Genomic DNA, 27,642 nt, shown 5'->3' on the forward strand with positions numbered 1-27,642 from the left:
ATTTACTCTTATGGTGCTGGACTTGGTTACTAGACTGCAAGATTCTATTAATTCCATTAGTAAGAATGTTGGTCCTGTGGGCAAAAGGCTATATTTGTCTTTTTGGGTTGCTCTCACTGCAAATATGAAGCCTGCTGCCATGAACCAGTTGGTTCATGGTGTTCAGCTAACCTGGCATTCTATACTTGGCCTAAACCTTAAGCTGCTCAAAAAGCTAAAAATAAGGCCCTAGGTCCTTTTGCAATCACTGGTCTCCATTGCAGATGTTGGAACACAAAATCCTGGCATGTTTAGTTCCCTTTTCATGAAAAGTGAAATAGGATTTTCCTAAATGAGAAGTGTCTTGCTAAATCTCTCAGCTTGGATTGAGTAGTTTTCTAGCATTTCCCAAGTCCTGAGTTATAGGCAGTCAAGTTGATGTCTCCAGTAATATGAAATTCCTTCCAAACCCTGTCCAGAACACCTTAAAAAGGCATAAAGTAATTTGATCTGCTACAATTTCAATAATTCCTGTCCTTCGTGGTGTATGGAGTGTGACTACCTTTCCTTTAATTCAGATGGGTTTTCTGATTTTTCCTTACAGGTCTTCTAAATTTGTTTAGTGACTTTTGTAAGCAGCAGAAAGCTCTGAACCATTTGACAAAATGTCAAAAAGATTTTGCTTTGAATGTGAAAACAGTTGTGACTCTCTACACTCAAATGTATGCATACCTCCATGGCACTTCCAGCTCTTAGATGCAGATGGAGATAACAATTCTCCTTTGGACTGGGAATATGCAAACTGGTTTAACACCAGCCTTCTCTTTCAGTTCCAGCTTCTCAACATGGATCAAGAGCCAGCTGCTTTCCAAAATACAGGAAAAGCAGGCTTGTGAGTTAGAATGTGGAGAAGAGCAGAGTATTACATTATATGTGCATTTAGGATCTGTTAATAAGCTAACAAACACCATAAAATGTAGCTCCATGTAGTCCTTGTAGCTTTCTACCTATAGATTTTTTATTTCAACTGTCCCCGGCTTGGCTGGTGACCATATTTGCATTTGGTGGCAGTAATGTATCCTCTTGCTAACTGCAGTTACCTGATCTTCAGAGACATGGGGCAGCCAGGAGCCATGCTGCAAACCCAGACAACAACCCGATGGTCAAATTCCTCAGCCTGGGATTTCTTTCCCTCAGTCTATAAATGCTGCCTCATTTTATCTGGCTGCAGCCTGTCACTGGTTTGCAGCATAGGTGCTGTGTGCTGGGTTGTTTGAACAAACACGCCAGGTAGGATTCATTAATTTATAGCTTGACTCCAAACTGTGACCTTGCAAGTCGGAAGAATTGGTTTAAAGAAGAAAGCTTATCCCCCTCTGTAGAATGATTTCACAGAAATGACGTTGTCCTATTTTGTGGGTCTCCCTTTGTATGTGTAGTCATGTTGGCTTGTTTTATTGTTAAAAATAGGCTCGTACTGTTCTGTGCTGCTGTTCTTCCTGCAGAGCCAGAAGAATGGGAGCTGGGCTGTGCTCCTAGGCCTCCATCCATGGCATTGTTTCCTAAATGCCTATCTGCTGCTGTGTGCCTGCCAGCCTGCCAAATGCTGTAGGGCTTGCATGAATGTCAGGAAGGTCTAATGCAGGATGATTTGAAAGAGCATGGGGAAGCCTGGAAAAGAGAACATGGATACACAACAGGGCCATACATTTGCTACTGGTAGTGGGATTGATGGCTTGAAAATGGGGTGATGAAGGACATTGTACCTGAATGTGTCTGGTCATGGTTGAAAAAAAATAAATTTCTAGATTTTGTGAAATTGAAACTGAATTTTGGGAATTACTTCTTAGCTATATCCTAGGTTTGCTGAACCATCGGATCTGTTGTCATTTTAGTCCAAGTATGTTCTTTGTGCTCTTCATTTGTTCAGGAGTTTTTTGGTGGGTTTTTTGTTTCTTTGTTGGTTTGATTGTTTTTTGTTGTTTATTTGTTGGTTTGTTGGTGTGGTTTTTTTTGTTTGGTTTTGGGTTGCTTTTGTTTCACTGCTTTTGGGGGGTTTTTTGGTGGGGTTTTTTTCAGATGTAAGGTTTTGGTTTTTTACCTTAAGGAGCTAAATAAAGGCTCTTCAAAACAAGCACTCTTTCCCTGTGCTGTTTCACCAGTCAAGGTACAGCTTGACCTCTAAATCTTAATATATTACTGATAACAAACTAGGAAGAAGAGGGACTTGTATTCTCCAACTTTTTGGCAGGCAGTAGCTCTTTTCTCTACCAGGTTGCTCAGGAAAGAGTCAGGTGTTAGACTTGGATGTGTCTCATTCACCTTTTCAGTCCTGACCTGCTGAATGTCCTGCTTGACCAGTGGGTTTTCAGCTAGGCTTTTTGACCTTTGAATAAGTAGCTGACTATAGAGGGATTTTTTTTTTCTTTTGAAATACACATAAATAATGTAGAATATTCTCTTTTTTTCTGTTGTCCTCACTTTTAAGGAACCAGGAGGAAAAGGAAAATGCATGAATTTATGTATTTTGGTGCCTTAGTTAAATATACTACTTAAATAATTAACTCTGTGTCTGGAAATGGTTGTTCACTGGATTTTTTTTAAAGCAGCAGAGAAGACTCATATTTTATTTTAAAACTGAAGTTGTTTCCAGCTGTAAGAGCAGACTGAAAACCAAACTAAAATGAGAACAGTGTTAGTTTCTTTTAATAACTGTGGAAGCCTGTATTTAGGTGTACCTCTCCTTGCCTATTGGTGTGTGACTTCTGCAAATATTTTCTATGTTCTGACTCTGGGAATTCCTGTCCTATTCAGTCTTGCTCATTTGCAAATCAGTAGGTTCTCAAAAGTTCACAATATTGTTGCTGTTGGAGTTTTTTTGGTTTTTTTTTGGTTGATTGGTTGGTGGTTTTTTGTTGTTTTTTTTTTTGGTATTGTTTGTTGGTTGCTGTTGTGTGGTTTTTTGGGTTTTTTTGGTTTTTTTTTTTGGTGGTTGTTGTTGTTGTTTTAGTTTTGTCCTTGGGATGGTGTTTTTTGTGTCTTGTGAGAAGATTAGAGACTTCTTGCATTTCAGGGCAAAGGATTTTTAGAAATTTCCACTTAGCAGATATTTTCAAGGTCCCTGAAAAATACAGCTGCTTTTCCTAAATAAATGATTACTCAAGTGGAGTTTCCCAAACAGTGGCGTGCATGTCAGCAGTAGGATATAGAAAATCTAGTTATCTACTTATTTCCTGTTGAAGGAAGAGGTTGTTTAGGCAGCTAAATGTCACTCCTACACCTGCAACTTCCATTAGTATTGTACATTAGTATTCCTTCTGTGATGATGGTACCCAGGGAAAACTAAACTTAGGAATTCCTGAGTTAGAGTAGCATGATTATTTTTAGATTTTTTTTTTTTTTTTAAGTGGAGGTTCAGTGTTCCAGCTGGGATTTTATTCAGTTAAGCATCCAGAGATAACATGCTTACTGTAGTAATGACTAAAATGTCTACCACTTTTAGGAAAGTAACTTTCTAAGTCTCAAACAGCTACTACCATTTTAGTGCTGTTGTAAATGAGCACTTGGTTTGGCTCTCAAATTACCTGGTCATGGCAAGGTAGTGCAGTGGTTCAGGTAAATGCACACACCTTGGCCATGTAAATGCGCACACTACTCCAGTGTTTAACTTCTGGTGGATGGGAGAAAAAATATGAACGTCCTTGGATTGTGTTTGTAGAATGGGCTGCAGTTACTGGTCTAGGTATTTCAACCTGGTTTCTGTACTGCTTATTTTTCTGCAGCTTGGCAATCTGTGATGCAAAAATCTCTTCCTGAATAAACGCCACTGAAACATTTCATGGTGTCGGTAGAATATGTTAGTTTTAACATGGTTGTGGTTTTAGGATGCAGGACCATAAGGGATGATTTAAACTCTGTGTGCACACCTGCGCAGACACAAATAGATGAATTTCTGGAAGTCACACATGAATGTCAGCATTTTAAGCAGAATAACATACTGCTTCAATTGACAACGTCTGCTTAGTCTAAAGCTGCCTTGTTTATAACGGGGTCCACATGGGACCTTGTTGTTTTGCTTATCTTATAATGTAGTTGTGGATGTTTGTGAAAATTAGACAATTAAAAAAAAGCCAAGGTGGGAGGCTAATGAAATTTAGTGTTAGATATTACAGTTTTGAGTAAATGTCACTTGGACAACAAAGAAAACTCTGCAGGTTATTTCAAAATTTATTGGAGATATTATTACTCTAAGAGATGCTTCTGTGCTGATATATGTAAATAATTTTAAATGGCTTTGCACAGTGGCTGCTGCACTGTGCTCCAGAATTTAGGGAGCAATGTAGCACTTCCTAAAGACTCCTTGATGAAAAGAAGAAAAATGATTCTTTAGTCTTTCCCTTCCTATGATCACAATGAGCACACACTTGTAAGTTTTTTGCCCAAAGTAGTTGATAGTTAAGTTGTTCATAGAAGTTGGAATCTTGCTCTCTGTGACAGAATGCAAACGATGGAGGTATTAGGAATGCATGATGGCACATGCAGTTTTAAAAACTTGTGTCAGAGTAAAATATTTTCATTAATTTTCTTTGACTACCATCTGGGGAAAAGTGTAAAGTAAAGTAGCAAGCAAAGCTTGGAGTGTTACAGCAACATTCACTGCTGTTGTGTTGCCATGGCATGAGAACATTTGCACTTGCAAAACTCATAAAATAAGTAATAAAGCTGTTAGACTAGTAGTCATGTTAATATAGCATTAAAAATATAGTTGTGGTAAAATCATAGTATTTGAAGATTTTGCAACATCAGTCATATATGCTTGTCATTAAAAGGGGAAAAAAAGGGAAATGCTTGTCATTAAAAAACATTTTATCTTGTTACTGTAATGTTTCTTCATTAGCCAGAAAATTAGGAAGACTACCTATACTATCTGTAATGCAAATATAAAACCTTTTTACTTTTTGCATTGGTCTGAGAAGTATTATCTACAGACTTCTAAGATTTTTTAAAGCAATCTTTCTTTTGAAATTCATATTTGAAAATAACATCATCCCCATTTTCAAACAAAATTAATTGCTTTGTAGTTGTCCAACTTAAAATATTTGTAACATTGTTTTAAATGCTCAATATTGTGCAATTAGTAAGCTAAGACTAGTGATTATGGCAATATACATTTTTCTTTATATTAAAAAATACTACAATCAGAATATTTGGAAAAACAAGCTTCAGCAAGGACTTTAAGTTAAAGTCCTTTAGCAAGGACTTTGTCTCATTTGCAATATTGCAATTCTTGAAATACTACAATCAGAATATTTGGAAAAACAAGCTTCAGCAAGGACTTTGACTTAAAGTCCTTTAGAGCAAGGACTTTGTGTCATTTGTAATATTGCAATTCTTCATGTTCTTTTTTTTGTTTGAGGTGAAGCAGGAGTGTGTAACTTCATTGTCAGTCAAGGAAAATAGTGGAAACTTCCACTCACTTTTCTCCTGAACTATTCCTTGATGCTGTAAAGCAAAGATAATCCTTTACTTAAAACTCCAAGGGTGGCATTGACATGGCTGCAACTGTCAGACTTCAAACAATATTTCCATTTAATTGCTTGTGAATAGTCATGTCTCTGTTTAAATTTTCATCAAATTTCATTCAATTAATATGGTATTTTATGGAGACAGGGCTCAGTTTTTGCATCTATACACAGAAGCTCCCTAAATATTTGTATCTTTAAAAAACTTTTCTTTGGAAGTTACACAGTACTTAGGTGTTTACTAAGAAGCTACCAATAAGAACATCTAAAATGTTTTTGTGTTAGTCATGCTGGATTTTGTCTTTTTTCTTCCTCTGTTAGTTAGTCTGCTTCTGAACACTAAGTACATCAAACAACGGGCTCACTTCAGATTTTTCTGCTTGGATGAGTGACATGGATCTGGAAGGAATTTTCTGGGTCACTGCCATTACACACTTGTGCAGCACACTCATAACTTTGCCTTGCTTCAGTTTGAAAGCCTTCTCTACCACAGCTCCTGTGGAGTCTGGCTTGGAGAATCTCTGTGGTTCATTAGATAGCAGCCTTCTTTCAGCTTCCTGCTCATTAGGCTTTACACCTGCATTGCCTTTTACTGAAAATATTTCTCTTTCCTCCTTTCTATTTCTGCATAGTGATCTTTCTCTCAGTGTGGGCTGAAAAGCTGTGCTCTTCCTGCAATTTGTCAAGTATTAGTTTTTCTTCTCATAATTCTGATAGTTTTCTTCTGACTCTATGTATGTGTATGGCTTTAAGCCATCTTTATTTAAAACACACAGCTGGGAATGTGTGCAAAATTTCCAAATAAGGTCTCTGCTGGGGTCGTGGAGAAGAGCCCAGAACTGTATTTCTGGAGGATGCATGCTGTGATCATATTGGGTTCTCCTTCTGCTGCATCACCTGAACAATTCAGTGACCTTCTGATCAGTTGATACATGGAAACTTTTTCAGAGTAATTTCTGACAGGGATTTTCCCAGGCTGTTGGTTTTTTGTTTTAAAATGCGTGATTTCACATCCCTTTCTGCTGCTTATCTCTTGTTATCAAGTGTCTTTTTGCACAACGATGCCAACAGTTATTTCCTCCACTTGGAAAGTGGGGAATTTTAAGATGTTTCGTATATCCATCTTTCATATCTCATCTTTAAGAAAATAACTGAAGTAGCTCTTAATTTACTTTACTCTAGAATCAGTTAACATATCTTCTACTCTTGTAAGTTAGCTCAGTGCAGTAAAATTCAGTGATGTGGTTCAATATTGAAGTGCAGTAGTTCAGATTGAATGGCTTCAATTCAAAACTGAGCTATCACTTCATGAATGTTTAAAAAAACTTTGCTAAGCTTTGTTAGGGTTAGGCTAGAATGCTGTAATTGTGAAGTATTCTGTGATCAGGTATAAAAAACTCCACCACCAATGTATGGTGTGGTGTAAGAACAGCCTATTGATGGGGAGGCTTCAACACTTGGAACTGTAGGCATTTCATAGGTCTTTGCTTTAACCATTTAGGGTGTGCCCAGGATATATGTTTCCACCTTTGGGCTAAACTCTTTACTTTTCTGTAGTGGTTTTCAATTCTGAGCAGTGCTTTAAAGCTGAAAATAAAATCTGGGTTCGGGTGCCATCATTTTTACACCTGCTTTTTTTTTACCCCTGTAATTGCTTTTTAGCATCTTCCATGCCCACTTGTGAGACTGCTCTGTAAGTGATCCAAAATGAGTCTGTATATGAGATATACACGAGCATTCTATTATTTATTTAAAATATTTTGCAGGATTTAAAGCATCTTCCTTGGAAATGTTTGAATTAACATTTCCTGTAAACATATGTGCCCACATAAAGTGTTCTTGAACTTTTTTTGCTTTTATTTCCCTAGGCTTGAATCTTTTGTCTGGTTTCCTGTGGAAACAAAGTTTGTGACCAGGTTCTCTGTTCCTTCCTCTCCCACAGTTACTTGTAATAGGCCAAAGAGTTCAAAATTTAACTTTACAAGCCTCCAAAAGCCCTGAAAGTGGGCCATTTAGTTTCCAACCCAGCAGTAGTTCTCAGTGTATTAAGCACCCAAACAGCCACAAAAGGAAGTATTTAGAAATACTTACTGTGGGAAAAACATCAACTGGAACATGCATTTTCTTAGTATAAAAATCAGTTATTCCCAAGAGAGATCTCTGCAAAGCCAAGCTTTATTATTTTCTCGTCCATGTACATTAAATAATGGGGAGCCTTTACAGAAGTTCAGTGATTGAACTCAGTTTTCCACTCTCTTTCCCTAGAGATATTTCAGAAGTCAATTGAAATGCCTCAGAACAGTCTTTCCTTCAACTTAAAAAGCAGCCATCAGTGAGTGCCTGTCCCTGCTTGTTGGTTTTCATTATGTAGATTTCTACACGATGAATTCCCTTCCCAATTTTATTCAGTGTTACTGGGAAGCTGTTAGTTTGTGGGAGGCTGTGGCTGTGTAGGCTCTGTCAGGACTCTTAAATGCAAGTTCTTGGTGGGACAGCAGGGTGCTACCAAGAGTGATAGGCTGTGCCCCTATGGAATAGGGACTCTTATAATATAGGGACATTTGTGGACATAATACACTGAAACAGAGATTCTGCTACTCATAGTACTTGAAAGCGACTAAGAATAGGATTGGACCTAAATCTGATCACTTCATGAAATAAAGCAATCAAAGTAATGTAAAATACCTGACACTTAACCAAAAAAAATAAAAATAATCAAAACCCAAACAAAAAACCAACCAACCAACCAAAAAAAAAAAAAAATAAATCAAAAACCAACCAACCAACAAACAAAAAACAAACGAACAAACAAAAAAACCCCAACAACAAAAAAGCCCCAAAAAACCCCAACAAGCCTAAAAACCAATAAAAAGAAAAAGGGAGATTTTGAAATTTTAAAATCCTACTTAACTCCCTTGTGAAAGGTTTCACTTCCATTGCACTGTATGGAACAAAAACTGTGAGACCACATAGAAACATGTGGTTAAGGATCTCAAAGAGCTCTTGGTACTTAAATGTATATGCACAGTAAAAACAGTTGTAGAAGAGGTTTTTCAGTTTGATGTCTGTGGCAGAACAGCTATGACTTTAAAACCATGTTTTAAAAGTACTGAATTATCCTCTGTTGACCAGTGAAGAAGCTACACTTTAGCCAGATATTTTTTGAGACAGGCTTCTGAGTAAATGCTAAATAAAAGTATTTTGATCTTGCATGTTTATACTGTTCATTGTAAATCTGTTATAAATGTTTGAGTTCGAATTTTCAGAAATCTGAGGAAAACTTTGGAAAATTGTTTAACATTTAGTTTAGTTTAGCATGTTTCAATTCAAATCCATCCTGCTGGTTTTTGTTTTGTATTTGGGATTCACTGGTACTGTAAACACCTGTATAAAACAGTTTTTCTTTCTCCCCCCCACCCCCCAACTTAATTTGAGCTGTTGCCAATAAGTTGACATTTGTGTTTCCTGAAGGAATAGTGTTTATGCCAGGTTTTCTGAAGAAAGCACTTTTGAATATGAAATGCTGCATTGTGTCTTTGATTCAAATACTTCCAAAAGGAAGAACAAATGCTAACACATTCAGACATACAGCAGAGAAGGTAGTTAAATTAAATAAGAATGGATGTGTTTCTGTGATTTCTTACTTTTCCTTTAACAAGAGTTGTTTCTGAGAGGTTTTTCTTCATTCCCCAGATACCCATTTAAATTTTACCACCCCTGTCTCTCTGCAGAAGTCAATAATCCTTCAAGCAAAAGATTCAATGCATGAAGTGCTCATAGGATTAGCTGCTGAGAGCTGTGAGATGTGCAGTAAGTGGCAGTCAGTGTGTGTTTTGGAAGGGAAGCAGAATGAAGCTCCTGTGCATTCACTGGCTCTCACTCTCTCCCCGAGACCAGCAGCTCCCATTGCAATAGCTTGAACCTCTGAATAGTTTTTTTGGGAGGCTAGCTACAACAAAATATCAGTGGAGGAAAGAATTAAGAGCTTGGGAAAGGTCCTTATATAATACTTTTTCCTTTTTGTTTTTGGTTTGGTTTGTTTTTTTGTTAAAGGTGTTCTGCTGTGGGCTTTGTATACAAACAACTGCTTAACAGCAATAGTATCTACAAGCAGTATTTTCAGAACATAGGTTGTGTCCTTTGCTGGATTCAAGATGAAGAACAGTCTTAAGATTAGGTCTCTATGAAGTTTCACACAAGGATGTTTATTTGAGGAAACTATGGACTTTGAAAATACATAAGGTATTGTTGTGTAAAGTGAATGATTGTACAGAAGACATACATAAAAACCTCCTGACTTGAATTAAGTCTTGCAGAAGTTTTCATAGAAAATATATAGAAGCTTCTCAATCCTGTCCACCCCTAGGTGCAAGGAGATCCTGCTTCCCTGGGAACTGCATTCTAATTTTAATTGTGTATAGTTTATGCTTTTAGTTTAAATTTAACTCTGTATGGACATGTCAGCCTGCATCAGGTCTGTAGACAGAATCGATAGAAATTACCTTATTATTCTGTAATTACTTACATTTACTGCTGTGTTTAAAATCACTCAACCATAAAAATGTTTTCCTTGATGTCTCTCTTGGTTAGTGAAAGAATTATGTTGAAATAGCACATTGATGAATGCCCAGCATTAGTACAAATATTTCTTCCTTATCTTATTAAATGCCATAAATGTGGGCATAGCTTTAAAATACAAAATATAACAGATGTACAAACACTTAGTTCCAATATTTTATATCAACATTTTTATATTAAGTGTTAATAATTTTATAGGATACTGAAGAATGCTGCCTTTGTGATCTACACTTTCATAGTGCAATAAAAATTTCAGGATTTCTGTCTTGGGTGGGGAAAAAATAATGAGGAAGACTAAAGCACAGCATTGCTTTTATTTGCCTGCTGTTGTTTTCTCTTCCTGAAAAAAATCCAGAATCCCAAAATCAGTTCACTGTAGTTTACTTACTTAGGTTTGTGGGACTAAGTGTGTCATCTATAAAAGGAATAAAAAACTTTTTAAAAAATTTATTTATTATCGTGGCTTTTATTGTATAGTAGCTTTTATTATTTTGTTAGTAAAGAGCTGCTATAGAATAAGTGTTCAGGTGCAGGTGTTTGGAGGTTGAAGAATCAGTGCTTTTTTGTGTTTCTTTAATTTCAGAAAGTGGAAATAGAGGCTATAAAAGTGATACTTTGTGTTGTTTTATGTCTGCTTGCTCAGCCTGTCTCAGTGGCACTTACGTACATATAAAATCATTCATTGGGAATTGCATAACAATGTTACACCTTTGCTCTCTTTAATCCCTTCTCTTTTGCAAATGTACTTCAGTTCACTTTGCAGGCTTTATAAATCTTTCATAAAGTGCTGAGCAGCCTTCAGTAGAAGACTTTGTATGCTTTGTTTGCCTTAAAATGAGTGGTATATTGAAGCTTTCTAACTAGATTTTGTCTGGTAATTTAAAATGTTGTTCTTGTGTTTGTCTTTCATGTTGTTGCATTTATACTTGTTTTCACATATAACTGCATTTAAAAAATAAAATTGCAAATGAAAAAAACCAAAACAAAAACTCAAAAAAATATTTAAGGAAAGAGTTTTGGTGTAATTTCACTTATTTTTTGGCTATTCTCATTAATTTTAATGCTGTATCAAAGGATTTTCATTTCTTGTCCAGTAAATATTTTCAAAATTTATTAAATATTTTTAAAAATACCGTATTTGTAGATAAGTCCAGCAATTCCTTGAGTAGAAGATGCCTTTTGTTATAATGAAAGGCATGCTGTAGGGTAGGAGAAAATAATGATGTTCTTAAAATAGGAGGAACATATTCAGAGCAAAGTAATTGGTAGTTTTGCATGCATAACACGGTGACTCACTTTGAGGGTGGAAGTAATAAAATTATGCTTTTAAGATGGGAAGATGTGATAGGATTTATGGCATTGTACAGTTCTAAGTGGATATATCATCTTTTCCCTTAAGACAGTTTCACATAATTGTTTAAGTTTTCTTTTGGTTTAGGTTTTTCAAGAAGTAAAAATTGGGGGTTCCCAGAGTATTGTTTTAACTCTGGTTTCTATCCACGTGTGTACTTATTTAGATATACTTACATATTAAGAACCACATTATAAATAAAAAATACTGTTTTCACCTCTGTCAAATTAAGACTAGGGCTTAGATCATAACTATTTTATCAGGTTATGTTTTCTACTAGAAACTTTTGTCCCTGTTACATGTGATTAGAGCTATGCATATATCACCTTAATGTTTGGCATTTACAAAGGTTGTGCTTAAGACTAGATTATCAGAACAGTTTCTGACCTTTTTAATGATTATAAATTATTTAAACTAGTGTACATATACTGTGTTTTGAAACCATATTTACTTAAGAACAAATCATGCATTATTTTTTTATATTACCCTGCTACATTTTTGCTCTGTGTGCCAGTTCCTTCTGATGGTGTGGCTAGAACTGTTCAGTAATGAAGTTAAGAAATATTGTAGGTGTTGGCTCCAGCAAAGCTGTATTTAAGTGTGGTGCTTGTTATGTAAAATATACCAGCTGCTTTTGATCCTTTTTACTTTGAATGACTTCTTAAAACTAGCGATTATTTAATGAAAATGTAAAACAAGATAAAAGTGAGTATTCAGTTCTGACACCATTTGTGGTGGTGTCAGTCTGTGACAGGTGATGTTTCTGAGGCAGGGGTAGGTCCTTAGGCATTCTCATCCTGCTTATGGTCTGGTGTTTTTAGCATGTGGTAGATCTAGCCATGTAAGTGTAACAAGAAAACTTTTATTTTTACTATTATACTAAACAGTAAAGTCAGTACTAAACTGACTTTAGAATGGAACAATAGCTTAATACAAGCACAGAGTGCTTAATAATTTAATAATAAAGTGATACTCAGTAGCTCAGCAAACATACCTGGTGTCATAAAGACACTCTTCTCTGCCTGGAGATGGTTCCAAGGAAATTTTTTCACTGAATTATAATAGCATGGTTTCATGATGTTCTGTCCCACTGCAAGTAAGAAATTTGATGTAAATATCCTGGTTTGGGGTAGACAGCTTTTTGCTGGTTGTTGAATGTTGCATTTTGTCCTTGTTCTGCTTACCTGCAAAACATTCACAAAACATTGTGCTCCAAGAGTAAAGGGTTTGGCTGGTATTGGGTTTGTGTGGCTGGATTTTGATGGTGGGGGGCCACAGGGTTGGCTCCTGTGAGAAGCTGCCAGAAGCTCCCCCGACGTCTGATGGAGCCAAACCCAGCTGGTGCCAAGACAGACCTGCCAGTGGCCAAGACTGAATTAATCAGTGATAGTGGTGGCACTTCTGGGATAACATAGTTAAGAAAGGTGGGGGAAACAAAAAACCATGCAATTGCAACCACAGAAGAGAGGAGTGGGAATGTGACAGGAACAGCCCTGCAGACACTAAGGGCAGAGCAGGAGGGGCAGGAGGTGCTCTGGGTGCCCCAGCAGAGATTTACCCAGCCTGTGGTGCAGATTATGGTGAGGCAGCTGTACCTCTGCAGCCTGTGTTGATCTAAAGGAATGTAGAATTCCACCTGCAACCTTGGGAGGACACCCACACCAGAGCACGTGGATGCTTGTGGAAAGCCCTCACTGGAGCAGGCTCCTGGTGGAATTTTTGACCCTGTGGAGAGAGGAGCCCACACTGGAGCAGGTTTACTGGCAGAATTTGTGACCCCGGAGGGGTCACAGAGCAATTTGTGAAGAACTGCATCCCATGGGAAGGGCTCACTTTGGCGGTGATAATGGAGAACTGCCTCCTTTGGAAGTGTAGAAGAGTGTGAGAGTCCTCTACCCGAGGAGGGAGGAGTAGTAGAAACAATGTGAGATGAACTGACCACAACCCCCATTCCTTGCCCCTCCACAGTACTGCAAGGCAAGAGGTAGAGGATTTGTGAGTGAAGTTGAGCCTAGGAAGAAAGGAAGGGTGGGAGGAAGTTATTAAGATTTGGGTTTATTTCTCATTATCAAATTGGTAACAAATTCAGTTCATTTGTCCCCAAATTGAATCTGTTTTGCCCATGACAGTGAGTGATCTCTGTCCTCGACCTAGAGCCTTTCATTGTATTTGTTCTCCCCTGTCCAGCTGAGGAAAGTGACAGAGTGGCTTTGGTGGGCATCTGCTGTCAAGCCCACCACACTTCTATATAAGTCTTAAGCAGATATGGGTTTTCATTGTTATTCGTACTTTACCTCTTTCTCCGTTGTGCACAATGCAAATATGAAGTATTTTAAACAGCAGTACGTGACTAAAATAGAAATGCATGTATTTCTCACACACATTCTTCATTGAGTTTATGGTTTAAATGTTTCAGCTTATTTAATTTTTGTATTTTATTTTTTTCTTCATGCAGTCTCTCACCTTAACTTTGGGGGGTAGGGCAGTTGAAGTGGATGCTGCTTTCGGGCATGTAGCACAGAGATGTAGTGTTCTGCAAAGATATGAGCATGTGCTTTCTGCTTGTAAATAGTCCTATTTGATTAGGATCAAAGTGACTAGTTAGGTTGCCTAAAGAAAAATGCCTGCTTCTGATCTTCTGTCACCACTTGGCAAGTCCAGCTCATGCAGCATGGCTTTGACTTGAGGAGTTACTCTGAAACCAGTAATCACCAAGCATTCAGCTGATTGTCTACAGCCAAAGAGATTCAGAAGGCTTGCTTTTATTTGCAGTGCATTCCATCAGTAATTGTGGAATTCTCTGCCTCTTCCTTTTGCCTTATGTACAGTAGTGACACATAAATCCTTGCTATTCATTTAAAACACTGAGTGCAATAATTATATTAAACATAGCTCGATTTAACTTTTTAACATACTAACTGGATTTGCTTTGATGAAAGGTTCTTTAAAATTTTTAATACATTGATAAAAAATAAATGCTGTTATTAATGACATGGAGATATTTGCAGGGCACTATAAAATCGAGCATGTTTGGCTGGGTGCCACACTGTGTTCATATACAGTTTCCTATGGAGTTAATATTTATTTAGGATTGCAATAGTTAGTGCTTTATAAAAGATAAAACCCTCAAAATATATCTGTGTAAGTTATCATGAAATATGTGAATCTTAGACAATTTGTGCTTGTATCTTAAGATAATGTATGGTTTTTCTACTTCGAAATAAATGTGGGTTGCTTAAATTATGAGAGACTGTACTTTGAGAAGTAGTCAGCAACACATTGCAAAAACTGTGGCAGTTCATTTCCCTTGCATTCTACCTATGGAATATGTACTTATTTGCAGAATGGCTCAGAAAGGATAAAAAAAATAAATTGTATAGTGACCTTAATATCAGTATATATGGTTCCATTATGTGATAATTCAAACTTCCAGATCGAAAAGTAAAGCAGCAAAGACAACAGATGCTATAATGCAGTCCCTAATGCTGTATTTTCTCCTTCTGATACTTCATTAACACTAGTGAGCATAACTAGATTTTTCTGGAGGCAGCATTCATGGCTGTGTGTATTAGAGTATTGCTTTTTTTAATTGCCTTTTCTTTGTTGATGAAGATCAAATCTAGCTCTGGGCTTACTGTAGCTTTTTAGGATTATTAGTATTTGGTTGCTGGTTTTAGCTGCTCTTTCCAGTAAGATACTAGGAAAGATTTATTTAAAATGCAGCCATTTTTGCTGTCACGGATGCAGTCATTCTGTGATAATGAAGAAATCCTTTTCAGATGTATTAGAATAGGAAAAACCAGTCAGTCGAAATGAGACTGTTTGCAGTTGTCTGTAATTTCACAGCAAATCCTAAAGCAAAGGTTCTTTCAGGGCATGTTCCAGAAACAGAACTAAACAAGGCAAACAGCACTAAAATAATTCTGTATCTTTAACTGTATAGAGCTAATAGTTTTTTCTAGCATGTTCTCTTGTGACTTTTTTCCCCTAATCTTTTATACTGATTGGCTTATTCTCTCTTAATGCTGAATGAGGTCTTACTTCCATTTCCATCCAGGGAGAACAAGCACCAAGGTAGCATTCATAATTGACATGGATGGACACACTGCATGTGACATTTTTCATACAAACACAACTCCTTAGAGATGGGAGTATCTGCCTTGTCTGAGTTGAAACAAAATTCATGAACAAAGATTTTTGGTTTTAATTATTGAAGAATTTATTGCACACCAAAATTGATACATTAACATACTTTTATTAACTAGCTGTGGGGTGCAGACTTCTTAGGGAGAAGACTAATTTGTCCCTGGAATAGCATTTAAATATTTCTTCAGACAGCAAATATTTTACTTTGTCAAAGTTCGCCTTCTGCAGTCTGGAAATGTTCACAGTTCTTAAAGATTTTCATGGGAGCTGTGGGCATAAAGCAATAGTAGAAATATATATCACAAATCTTGGTGAATGATTGTTAAATGATCAAATATACTGTCTCAATTCATTCTTCAGCACTGCATGTGAGCAAACTAATTTCAAGATTATAGCTCTTTGTAATTGTGTCAGTCTTACCACATTTCCTATTTGCTGTCATATTATTTGGCTCAAAGTATAATGGATAGCTCAGTGACTCGGATTTTCCTTGTACTGATGTACTTTGTCAACTTGAGAAACAAGAGTTTACCAAATCCAAAGCAGTGCTGGTTGATTTTTAAAAGAATTTATGTGACTTTATTCCCTTGTAAATTCCTGTTCTGCAGGAAAGCATTGATTTTGGAAGTAGCACAATATTCATATTCATTTTAATTCTGTCCAAACCCAGCAGCAAGCTACTGAAGGGTTTTGGCATATTGCTTCACTAATGTTTGTCCACAGATACATGTTTTTCTTGACTCTCTTATATTTGCAACAATTTGGTGGTATTTTGCTGACCTCTGCATGAGTTAAAGCTGCATAACTCAAAATTTTTATGCTGCATTCTCAAGCCCCAGTGGTTTTCTTAAGTAATTGGTACTGTCAGAGAGTAGAGTGTGACATATGTGATTTGAATTAATTTTGCTGTGTATCTCCCTCAAATTGTAATGATGCTTTTTCTGCTCCACCTATAGCTTCCTGCAGATTTCACAAAGCTGCACCTTACTGACAGTCTCCACCCACAGGTGACCCACGTTTCATCTAGTCACTCAGGATGTAGCATCACTAGTGATTCAGGAAGCAGCAGCCTTTCTGATATCTACCAGGTAAGACTGGAAGGGATGCTGATGGGAGGTGCAGTTGCCAGCAGTTTTGCATTTAATAGCTGAATGCCCTTGCTATTGCCTCGTCAGTTTTTATCTGAAGAAGTGCTCAACAGAGTTCAAAAAACTACTTTTTGTTGGAATTGTAATGATTTCAGTCCTCAGATATGTTGGGCTCATAATGTAGAGCGTACTCAGTGGTGGGAAGAAACAAATATGGAGTGAGCATCCTGTGCTTGAGGGGCGTATTTCTATTTCCCCACCCTGTAGAAATGTGATGCCAACCTCATAGCTGTGCTTCCTCTCCTGGCCATCCTCATCAAGATGGGGAGGTGATGGTGATGCTTTTTAAAGTTATACTTCTGAGGAGGTGGCTTCTTGTAAAGCTCTGTGCTGGTCGTTGGGCACAGCTTGAGTTTAGAGAAACTCTGAAACTGATTCAATTTAAATATAAATTGGAAAAAAGTAGAAAGTGAAATAAAATGAGGAATTATGCATTTTTCACTTGATTTGTATGGTTCTTGCAATGTCGGAGGAGGAGGTGTCCTGACAGGGAAGTGTAGCAATTTATTACTCTGAAAGGAAGGAATCAAATCCAATTAAAATATATTTCTATCAAAATAATCATAAAGTAGAGAGACCACTTCAACATGAAGTACTGTTAACTACGAGAGGAATAATGGTTTTTTTGAGATGCCTCTGAAATTGCAAATGTAGTCATTTAAACAACAGGAAAAGCATATCTATAAATACATAAAAGTTCAGCTGTGGTCATAGTTGAAGAACATAGTCTCTTTCAGGTGAGTAAGTTTATAGGCTTCTTTTTGTGAAAGAAGATAGACTATAAAAAGATCACAGTTCAATATAGACAGTAATTACAATAATGCAAAAGTTTATTTTTGCAAAACTATCAAATTAGCTGAACACTTGAGGCATAGCATATGTCAGTCAGGTAGGTTTGTCAGAATTTATTCTGAAGACAGGATTACTTTGAGACATGATTCAGGTTTATATTGTGAGAGTGAAGAAGATGGAAAATCAGTTTTGTTCTTCTCGTGTTTTATAGATTTTCATTCCTTTCATTCCAAAGATTTCCACTCTAACAGCGAAATAACAACTGCCTCTAGAGACACATCTGTAGGTGGCAGGTAGTTACAGTCATACAGTTATTCTTGAGATAAGTTGGAAGTAAATTTTTTGCAGACTTTTAGCAAGATGTTAATAACTGTGAAAAAAGATAATTTAATTTCTGTGCAATTAAAAAAAACCCCAACCAAACAGCATAAAAGATCTAAAGAAACCTCAGAATAATACTTTTCTATGTAGTTGCCAGCCTGGTCTATCACTCCTACTGGTTTCATTTTCAGTGTTGGAATCAGCATAACGGTTGGTGTCTGGAGAGAGTTAATGGTATACTGAAGTATTTATACACACAAAATTTACTCTTTAAGTATTCTTTTAAACTGAATTTAGACATAATGCATAACCCATTCTTAAAGATATTATCTAGTTTCTTAAATTAATCTGCAATTAATACCACATTTAAAGGTGACTTGGCACAGATGTTTCAAGAACTGTGTAATTGCACAATGTCAAAGTATGACTAATAACCTATGTCCATATCTACATTCAGAAATATGACCATGTACTGTAGAATGCAACCTCATCTTTTTGTCTTAATACATATATTTGAAGGAATGTTTATTAATGAAATGGTAAATTCAGGTGTGGAAACTAATGAGATTCTTAAATTCTTGAATTTAATTTAATGGTACCAAATACTGTTTGCCTTTATTTCTCAGATTCTGGTAAATCATTAATTTCTGGCCTCAGTTTCAGTCATAAAGGAATGTAATGTAGCAGTGTTAGGCTAGGTTAAACTACTGCCAAAAAAACTCCCAAACCAAACCAAAATAAAATGGCTGTAATTTGACTCCTCTAGGGCCAAGGTAAGGATTAAAGAGAAATATTTTTTCAAACTAAGCGTGTGAATCAGTCATTCTCTCTCAATTGTTTGACTTGTAATTCTCTCACAAGTGAGTCTCCCAAGTTCAAAAACAGTAGACCATATCCAAGTCATCATGTTATTTTTTTTGCTTCAGTTTGATAAGTCATTGGTAAAGCTCATGATCATTGTTCCTTTGATTCTTATTTTCTGTATATAATGACATTTTTCTGTTCAGTGGAGTGGACTTCTGTTCATTATGGCTAAGTAGAAAGCAATGATTTAGAAAGATCATCATCTTGTATTGCAGTTGATAGAAAAAAAATTGTTTTAAAAATTATACTGTTATTTAGATCATTGCTGTTGAAATACTAGGTAATATGTCATGTTTTGCATCCCATAAATATTAGTTCTGTAGCCTTAAGAGCAGCTGCTTCCAGTGAAAATATGTTCATGGCCTTTTAAGATTTTTTTAAATAAATCATGAAGCTGAATCTTCAGATGCTTTCAGCATTGAACTGAGAATACTTCCTTTTAAATATTAATGTGGTATCTAAATTTGTTTGTCAAACGTTGCACATGAAAGAACTTCTTTTAGGATAAGAAATACTTACCAAAATAAAATCAACCTTTGTGTTTACCCCACCCAAGTTTCAAAAACATATCAGGTGCCAGTTAGTAAGGTCCTTAAATACTGTTATTTTTATTTTAGGAAATAAGTTCAAGTGACAAACTCTGTAGGGTGACTTGAGAGGAAGGGGATGCTGAATGTCAGTAGATCGTGTGTTGTCTTGTATTTGCCAATAACAATTCCTTGCTTCTGTCTTTTTTTGACTTGGCAAAGCAAATAATTCACTGCTGCATCTCATGTGTGGCTGTTTGCTCTTGATTCCTAGGCTTAATTAATGATTCCTAAATGAACACATATGCCTGTTTTCCTATATGCTCCTAGATGCTTCCTATACTTGCTAAATATATTACCAGATGATTGGAGAGTGAGGAGATCTAAGCTCATGAATGTGTATTATTCCCCCTCCCTGTTTTGGGAAGCATTGTTGTGTTGGCTCAGCTCTTTGCCAGCCTTTCTTTGCCTTATCCTGTCTCAGACTGGTGGCTTCCTGCCATGCTTGCGTGCCCTCAGTGCCTGCCCAGATACCACTGTCGGTACAGGAAACCAGGAACATCCTTTCTGAGACCCTCCCAGGATGTGTCTATTGCTTGGAAATTTTCAAGATGTCAGCTTTGTTTTCTCATGATTCTGATATGGCAGCTCCTAGAAGAAAGGTCCACCCTTCAGCAGCTCCTCTCCTGAGTGAGACCAGTCTTTTGTCTCTCAAACCAGAGTCCACGCAGCCCGCCCTTTAGTCACTGTATGCAAAATAAAGACATTTTGCCTTAAGATAATGCCAGTCTTTTTACTCTATCAGCTGCTGAAGTGCAGGACTCTGGCTGATGCCAGAGTGGCTGGAACAGCTCAGGTAAATTGTCCTGTGGACTGCCACCCTTGCTTTTTCAGCGAAGCCCTATGCAGCTCCTTATCACTCCTGTAAATTCAGGGGTTCCTAGTCTGCTCTGTGACTTCCAGAGTCTGTGTTCTGTATGCCTGTGGTCCTGGCAGATGTTGCTCTGTTCTGAGGAGGAGGCAATCATTGGCAATAAGGGGGGATGCTGTTCCTGGTGGGTTGTCTGCATTGCTATGCATTTCCATCTTCAGAGAGGAAAACTGCTCAGGCTGACTTCTGTGACACATGTGGGCTGCTGTGTTGTAGATTTTGGGGTAGATAATGAAAGAACAAATATGGAGCACTGTGAAAATCTTGGACTGAAGGAGTTTTAAGGTATTGCATGGACATTTGCACTCGTGTCAATATAGTATGAAAAAATAATGTTACGACGTTAGTTTGTGTATGATTTCTGTACATGTAATAATTGTAGTTGATTGTAGTACATGTGATGACTATTTAATAAACAAATACATATTATAGTTGCATGGATTGAATTTCACCTTAATTTATTGATATTGTAAACTTTTGCTCAGTCATCTGAAAGCTAATTTAAAATAAAGCCTCAGACATTATTTCTGTCTCTGTGGAGACACTGAATCCAATGTGTCTATATGACATGAGGGAATATTTCAAGCTAATGTGACTTCTGCAAGCCATTTAATGAGTCAGGTAGAGACACTGTTCTTTGTATCCCTGTCAGCTTAAAAATTAGAAAGTAAAAGTGTGTCATTTTGGTAATAGACACTCTTATTTTCATTTTTTAGTTAATTTTTTAGCCCTTAAATGAGAGTGGTTGAAAATTAATGTGAATATGGTGTTTTTGAGCTGAGCATGGCTTCTTTCTTTGTTAGCTTTGTGGAATTGCACCAGGCAATGAGCATATTTCTGTTTATGCAAGGAGTTTCTTCTGTTAATGCTTTTTGTTGTTGCTGTTGTTTTGTTATTTCCTTTTGTCCCTGTTTTTTTTTCTCTTGCATGTCTGGAGATTTTGGATTGTTGATTTTAGGTGGTAACAATAGTTAGAAGGGGAATTTAATGTTCACAATGATAGAATGTTTCCTTATAAAAGTAATTAAAATAAAATTTCTAGAAAAGTAAAGGTTAAAATAGTCTGTTTAAAATACTAAGAAATATGTAGTTAGTGTGGTTACTTTTACAGATTTTTTAGTTTTTTCTCTTTATGTTACCATCAATTGGAAGTTTTTCTCAAACCAGTATAGAAAGAAAACCATGAAGGCCACTTAAAACAGAGCCAGTCATATAAGCAGCTCTCCAAGTGTGTGACGAAGCAGTTGTTTCGCTGGAGTGAGGGTTACATGGTTGCATAAAGGTAGAGATCCTCCTTAACCGCTTCTAATCTGTTTTCTTAAGAAACTCAAAAATTCAGTGGAGGAGGAGGAAGGCAGGCAGTAAATGAAGTCACTTCTTCAGCTGCTCGTGTAGTCCATCACCTCTCTCATTATCTCATTGTTATGGTGCATCTAAAAAATCAAAGACCAGATTAGGGATTAACTGGTTTCCAGAAGGGTCCACCATTCCCCAGTCTGACCTAGGGAGAATGAATGCCATTCTTTTCTTAATCCTCCCCTTCTTCCTCGTGTCAGTCAAGGAACTAAAGGCTAACCAAGAACTTAGACAAGGCTGCTTTAAGTTTACATCTTTACCCTGGTTATTTGACAGTATTTGCTTAATTAACTGTTATCACTCAAATCTGGAAGCATGTTTGGATTTCAAGATCCTCTGCAGTTGAAAAAATTAGTTTTTTATTGGTGCAGTGTTAACCTTTATAGACACTGCTTCAAATTGGTTAGATTCTCCTTAGGTGTCAAATATGAAATACTACTGCAACTCAGGCTTGAAAACGTCTGTCTTAGTCTCTTAACTGTCATGTTGGTGATGTGACAAATAAAATATTAGGATGTCACTATTATGAGATTGCTTTGAAGCTTGAAAAATTTTCTCCACAGAAAATGGAAAGATGACATGAGAAGTTTGCTATCGCAGTTGATATTCAGACTGTGGAGAGACAATGTTTTGTACTTCAGACTGCAACCAACATTTTTCTTGCATACAATCTTTTCAGATTTATTGAAGTGAAACTAATTTATCTTATTGCCCAAGAAGCAAAATACAACATGCACCCAAGAATGGCATTTCTGAGGTGTATTTCATCCTTGATTACATGCCCTGAGAAGATGTTAGACTCATGATTGACTGTAGTACAAATTCTATTGGATATTCATCTTGTATTTGGGTTTTTGGTGGCGGTGGTTAGTAAGGAATCCCCTATGCCTAAAGGAGCTCATGGGGGTTTCCCCTTTAATCTTAGACAGATGCAAGGCTATTGCTTAGTAACCAAGGGTTCCTGTGCAGACAGGCTTGGTTTTTTTCACACAGAAGGGGGTATAAAAGCGCTCAGAGTAGTTGGGTCATGAGGTTTAATGTTTCAGCAAGAGGACCTTGAATACTTGACATCATACATGCTGCTACTAAACCTAAAAAACTATTTGTGATGAATAAACACAAGGAGCCCTCAAGGTTTTGTTAGTTTTCTGGTTTGGTTTGTTTTTGGTTGTTGTTTGTTTGTTTGTGGGTTTGGGGTGGGGGAGTTGTTTGGTTTAGTTTTTGTTTTGTCATGCAGAAAGGCTACATTTGTCTTCTTTGCTATCTTTTGCATGATCATAGAAATTTCAGAAAGCTGTTTGAAAACATGTATTTTTTTCTTCTAAAGGTGTTTTTAAAGGTGTCCTAAATTAACAAACTTTCTTATTACTTTGTGGATTGTTGCATTCAATGCTGAGCTTCTTTCTTGCAATGGTTTGGATTTTTTGATAGGAAATTAGAAGTAGTTGCTTTCCATGCACCAAGAACTTCAGTTATCAAAAAAAAAAAAAAAAAAAAAAAAAAAAAAGGCAAAGAAACAGCGAGTGTAAATAGTGATAATCTTTGGCAAATCTTGTAGCCTTTAGTAGTATTTGTAAAGTGTTTTCTGAGTCCAAAGTTACGTTTAATTCAGTGTGATTATTTGTTTTAAATAGCATCAACTCTTCTTGATAAAAGAGCTTCAAGACTTCTCCAGTTTTCTTTAATTGGTTTAAGACAGCAGAATAACTTATCTTTGATTAATCAGATGTTTTGCAATAGGTGGAAGTTTCTTGTCTATGTTAGCATTGTGTGACTAAATTGAGTTCTGCATTAATTTTGCTAACGTGCTTTTGAGAGAGTTTAATCTGGACAGGTAGGAGGGGCACTTCTTAGTGATGGGAAGGTTGGAAAATTGACTGTGAATCAGTCCCACTGTCACTGGAATTGTCACTGCTGGAGACTTCAGATACTGACAGATTGGTGTCATAAGCTGTGTGTCTACTGACTCATCACCACTAATTTTTCCACCAGTCACTTTTGATGAAGGCTATTTTGAAAGAGTAGTTACAGCAGCTGTTTCAAATGTGTCACAGGGAATGTGCATGTTAAACACAGTAAGACTGCTCATAAAAATACTGCTATCTGTGCTATGTTTTGGGATTTGTTTCTATGCCAGTAACATCTTTCCTTATCCTGGTTAAAAAATGAGCAGCATTTTTTCTTGCCAAATCAAAACTAAAAAAACCTACTAAAATCCAAAATGAACAACAACAACTAAAAAAAAAAATCCCAACCCAAAACCACAAAGTGAGAATAATTCAAATTTTACATAGATGCTGTTATCATGCTTTTTTATATTACCAATGCCCAGCTACAAGGCTGTGTTGTGCTGTAGGACAGAAGCATTTAAGACTCTCACTGATCCATCTCCAGCCATATGCTGCTGTTCATGAGGTGGCTGTGTATAGTGGCATTAAAGTAACAGATGTCAGCTACAGATAGGGAGGCAGGAATAGGGGAGATGATTCTACAAAATTACCAATGCAATTTCCCTTACCTTCCCTGTGCTCAGAGAGTGACCTAGTTTTGTGGGTTGTCTTTTTCATCAGTCTGAGATAGATTGATGAAACAAGCTTTAGTAGGTGTGTTTGTACTGTGTAGTATTTTTAAAGTAGATGTGAAAGCATCGTGTGCTCCCAGAGTGTCAGAAACAAACCATCCCTTTAAGGCCTGTGAAACTGGATTTCTCAAGCCATGGCTTAAAACTTGCTCATTAGAAGCTTGCATTTCTTAAAAAATTGTCATAGCTAAGCCTTGGCAGCTGCCATGGTATTAAATCAGGTTCTGAGAAAAAGCAGCCGTATCAGCCATGACAGAAAAATGTTTCTGGGATTTATTAAAGTGTTCAGTCTTCAAACTCGATCATTAAAATATATTTACCTTTAGGTGCTGTACTAATGACCTCAAGCTATATCTGGACTACATTTTCATTCATTTAAAAACAATTTAGGGGAGGTGAAGTTTGACAGATACTCTGGGTAGTCCATCTGTGGTGTTTAAGCAATGACTTCGCGTTTTTTCTGCATCTGTAAATTCTTAGGCAGTTCATCAGCAAACAAAAGCCATATTTAACCATGCTCAACTGGAATTGTACAAGAAAAATACAATTCTAGGTGACTGAGAGATAGCAAAATTCCTGTAGCATTTTGATGCTGTTCTTATTTTCCCAAACTGTCTGTTTAAAATTACATTGCTTTCCTAAGTGTCTGGAAATGTAAATTTGGGGTGAGCACAGAAATTGTCAAATGAAAACTGATTACTGAAAAAAATTATATTCAGCTAATAGTCCAAGACATTGTTGCTTGAAATGTAATAGCCTTCAATCCCCCCAAGACCCACAGATTAAGTAATGTCTGTTGAATCCTTTGTTTGTGTGAATGACTGAAACAAATGTTAAAAGTCTTATTTAAACACCATGGGTTTGGATTGATAAATTGTTAATTGTTTCTAAAAGATATATAAAGAAAATAGCAATATAAAATATTGAATTAATTTGGGTCATCTGCTAGATGATAGAATTCATCTATGTACATTTAACCAGAAAACTGCAGCAGTAAAGAACATATTTGAATGTTTTTTAATTGTTTATGCACTAATTAGGCTACAGAAAGTGAGGCTGGTGATATGGATCTCAGTGGATTACCAGAGACAGCAGTGGATTCTGAGGATGATGATGATGAAGAAGACATTGAAAGGGCATCAGATCCTTTGATGAGTAGGGATATTGTAAGAGACTGCTTGGAGAAAGACCCAATAGACAGGACAGATGATGACATTGGTAAGTATTGCAATGTAGTAAAGTATTGTCAAACATGTTCTTCTTCATCTCCAAAAACTTAATTTTTGAGCTTGCTGTTTTATTTTAATCATTAGCCTTTGTAGTTGGTAAGTTTACTGTTTTTTATTATTGTTTTTTATATAATTATATATATAATGTGAACAAGTAAGGAAAACACATATAATATGGGTGAAAGCTATTACTTGCTGGCCCTTTTGATCTCAAGCTTCAGCTTCTAATGGATATCAGAACAGGTTTATGAAGGAGATGTCATTGAAATCTGGAAAACAGACAGAACCTTGGCAAAGGTGACATTAATGTCAGCACTGCTTCTCACAGTATATTTTTAATTGTCAGTTGTGATATTGTGACTTGACATTTGCTGCAAACATTGCAGCCTTTAAAACCATAACATAAATGTGCATCTAATCAAACTAATTTGCTATGTTAACATACAAGTAAACACATTGAAAGCAAAGCAGAACTAGAATCCAAATTTTAATCTAATCTGTTTCACTGGGGGAGATATTTTTCTTTTATTGAAGTATGACTAAATGATGATTAAGGTTGATTATCAGATGATTAAGGGACTAGAGCATCTCTTATACACGGAAGGTCTAAGAGAGCTTGGGGCTGTTCAGCCTGGTGGAGGCTCAGGTGATCTCATTAATGTATAGAAATACACTGAGTTGAGGGTGAAAAGATGATGGAGCCAGAGTCTTAGTAGTGCCCAGTGAGAGGACAAAGGGCACAAACTAAAACACAGGGGGCTCCATCAGAGGACTAGGAAATGCTTTTTTTTCTGCTGTGACTGAGCACTGGGACAGGTTGTCCAGAGAGATGTTACTATTCCTCCTTGAAGATATTCAGAAGATGTTTGGATGTGTTCCTGGGAAACTGGTGGTAGGTGGCTCTGCTTGAGCAGGCAGGTTTGACCAAATGACTTCTGGAAGTCCCTTTTAACCACAATCTTTCTGTGATTCAGGGTAAATAAAAAATAAGGGGAAAGATGGGGTCCTATTGAACTCTGTCAGTAGACATTTTAGATCAATCTGGATACAAAAATGTTTTTAGGGCATAGAATCACTTTGCAGGACTGCTAAAATTAAGTTCTGTAGTCATGAACAGCATAAAAAAATGAAAATACAGGAAGCTCACTGTTGAGTACAAGTGCAACTCAAGTGCTTGTAGAAGACAGAGCAGCAGTAGTCACATTTAAGACAGTAATCCTGTCTGGTCTATCTGAGAGGAACTTTGTGAAACCACCAGACAATGATCAAGTACAATTTACTGTTAAGCCTAGACTAGGAGGTGTTTGCTTTACCAAAAAACTTGCTCAGTTTTGTGAAATTTGTCTTGCTGTGTTTTATATTGTTCTAGTCACAATGAAATTATTGCCCTGACTGGAGTATTAAAAATATCATTGGTTGTATTCAGAGCTCTTGGTTACATTACAATCCTTCCATTATGCTGAATTTTACTTTGCAGTGTTTCTATTGATGGTATGACCAGCCAGTCTGTGTCTACAAAATACCCAGTAATTAAAACAGGCCACTGTACATGATTTATTAGTATACAGAAACGATTGTGCAGCAGTTTAGCTTAAGCAGCCTCAGGCATCTTGCTGAAGAACTGTCTTTACTGTGCTTTGTTGTTTTGACATGCACGACTGAGTGGGCTTTTTCTCCTTCAGAACAACTACTGGAATTCATGCATCAATTGCCTGCTTTTGCCAACATGACAATGTCAGTGAGGAGAGAACTCTGTGCTGTAATGGTGTTTGCAGTTGTGGAGAGAGCAGGAACTATTGTACTAAACGATGGGGAAGAGGTCAGTAGAAGTTGCTTTTGACTCTCCTATTATACCAAACATCCCAGATTCCACACAGTTAAGGTCCTCTTTGTTACTTAAAAAAAAAAAAAGAGAGAGAAAAAAAAAACAACATTCAGGTAAATCAGGACTCTTTTTGTTCTGGGTTTTCTGAAAGCTTTTGTTTAAGCACTCACACATTTCTTAAGCAGTAAAACCAGAAAACATTCTCTGTACTGTACAAAATGCTTCCTGCCTATTTGAACTCATCTGGGGACTTTATTTCAGTATTCAAGTGCTGTTTTAAAACTTCCTCTATTTTTTTTTTCCACAGTCTTAAATTACCTCTTAATACTAAAGATGAACTTAAGATCCCAGTTTTCTTGAGCTGGAAATAGCTGTACTTTTAAGGAAAATGAGCTTGTAAAAATTTTAATAGGTACTAGAAAATAACTTTAGCTTTAGAACAATTGTGAGAGTTGTATTTATATAGTATGATATTAAAATGTTAAGTGATTT

At 36.6% G+C, this 27,642-nt stretch overlaps 1 protein-coding gene across 8 annotated transcripts in view; it reads left to right on the forward strand.

Moving 5' to 3' along the window:
• Window positions 1-27,642, forward strand: part of RAPGEF2 (Rap guanine nucleotide exchange factor 2) — a 128,397-nt gene that overhangs the window by 65,497 nt on the left and 35,258 nt on the right. For 7 of the 8 annotated variants that reach the window (XR_005626590.1, XM_039699991.1, XM_039699990.1 and 4 more), the window contains 3 exons: window positions 16,533-16,664; window positions 25,137-25,314; window positions 27,008-27,144. Coding sequence is in view for 7 of the 8 variants with exons in the window: in XM_039699991.1 (XP_039555925.1) it covers window positions 16,533-16,664; window positions 25,137-25,314; window positions 27,008-27,144 (447 nt within the window). In the remaining variant the exon portion in view is untranslated. The remainder of the gene's footprint in view (window positions 1-16,532; window positions 16,665-25,136; window positions 25,315-27,007; window positions 27,145-27,642) is intronic. The other variant, XM_039699992.1, reaches the window with a different exon arrangement.

The sequence above is a fragment of the Passer montanus genome, unplaced genomic scaffold (genome assembly GCF_014805655.1).
Source record: "Passer montanus isolate IOZ18808 unplaced genomic scaffold, ASM1480565v1 scaffold14, whole genome shotgun sequence".
Taxonomy (NCBI): domain Eukaryota; kingdom Metazoa; phylum Chordata; class Aves; order Passeriformes; family Passeridae; genus Passer; species Passer montanus.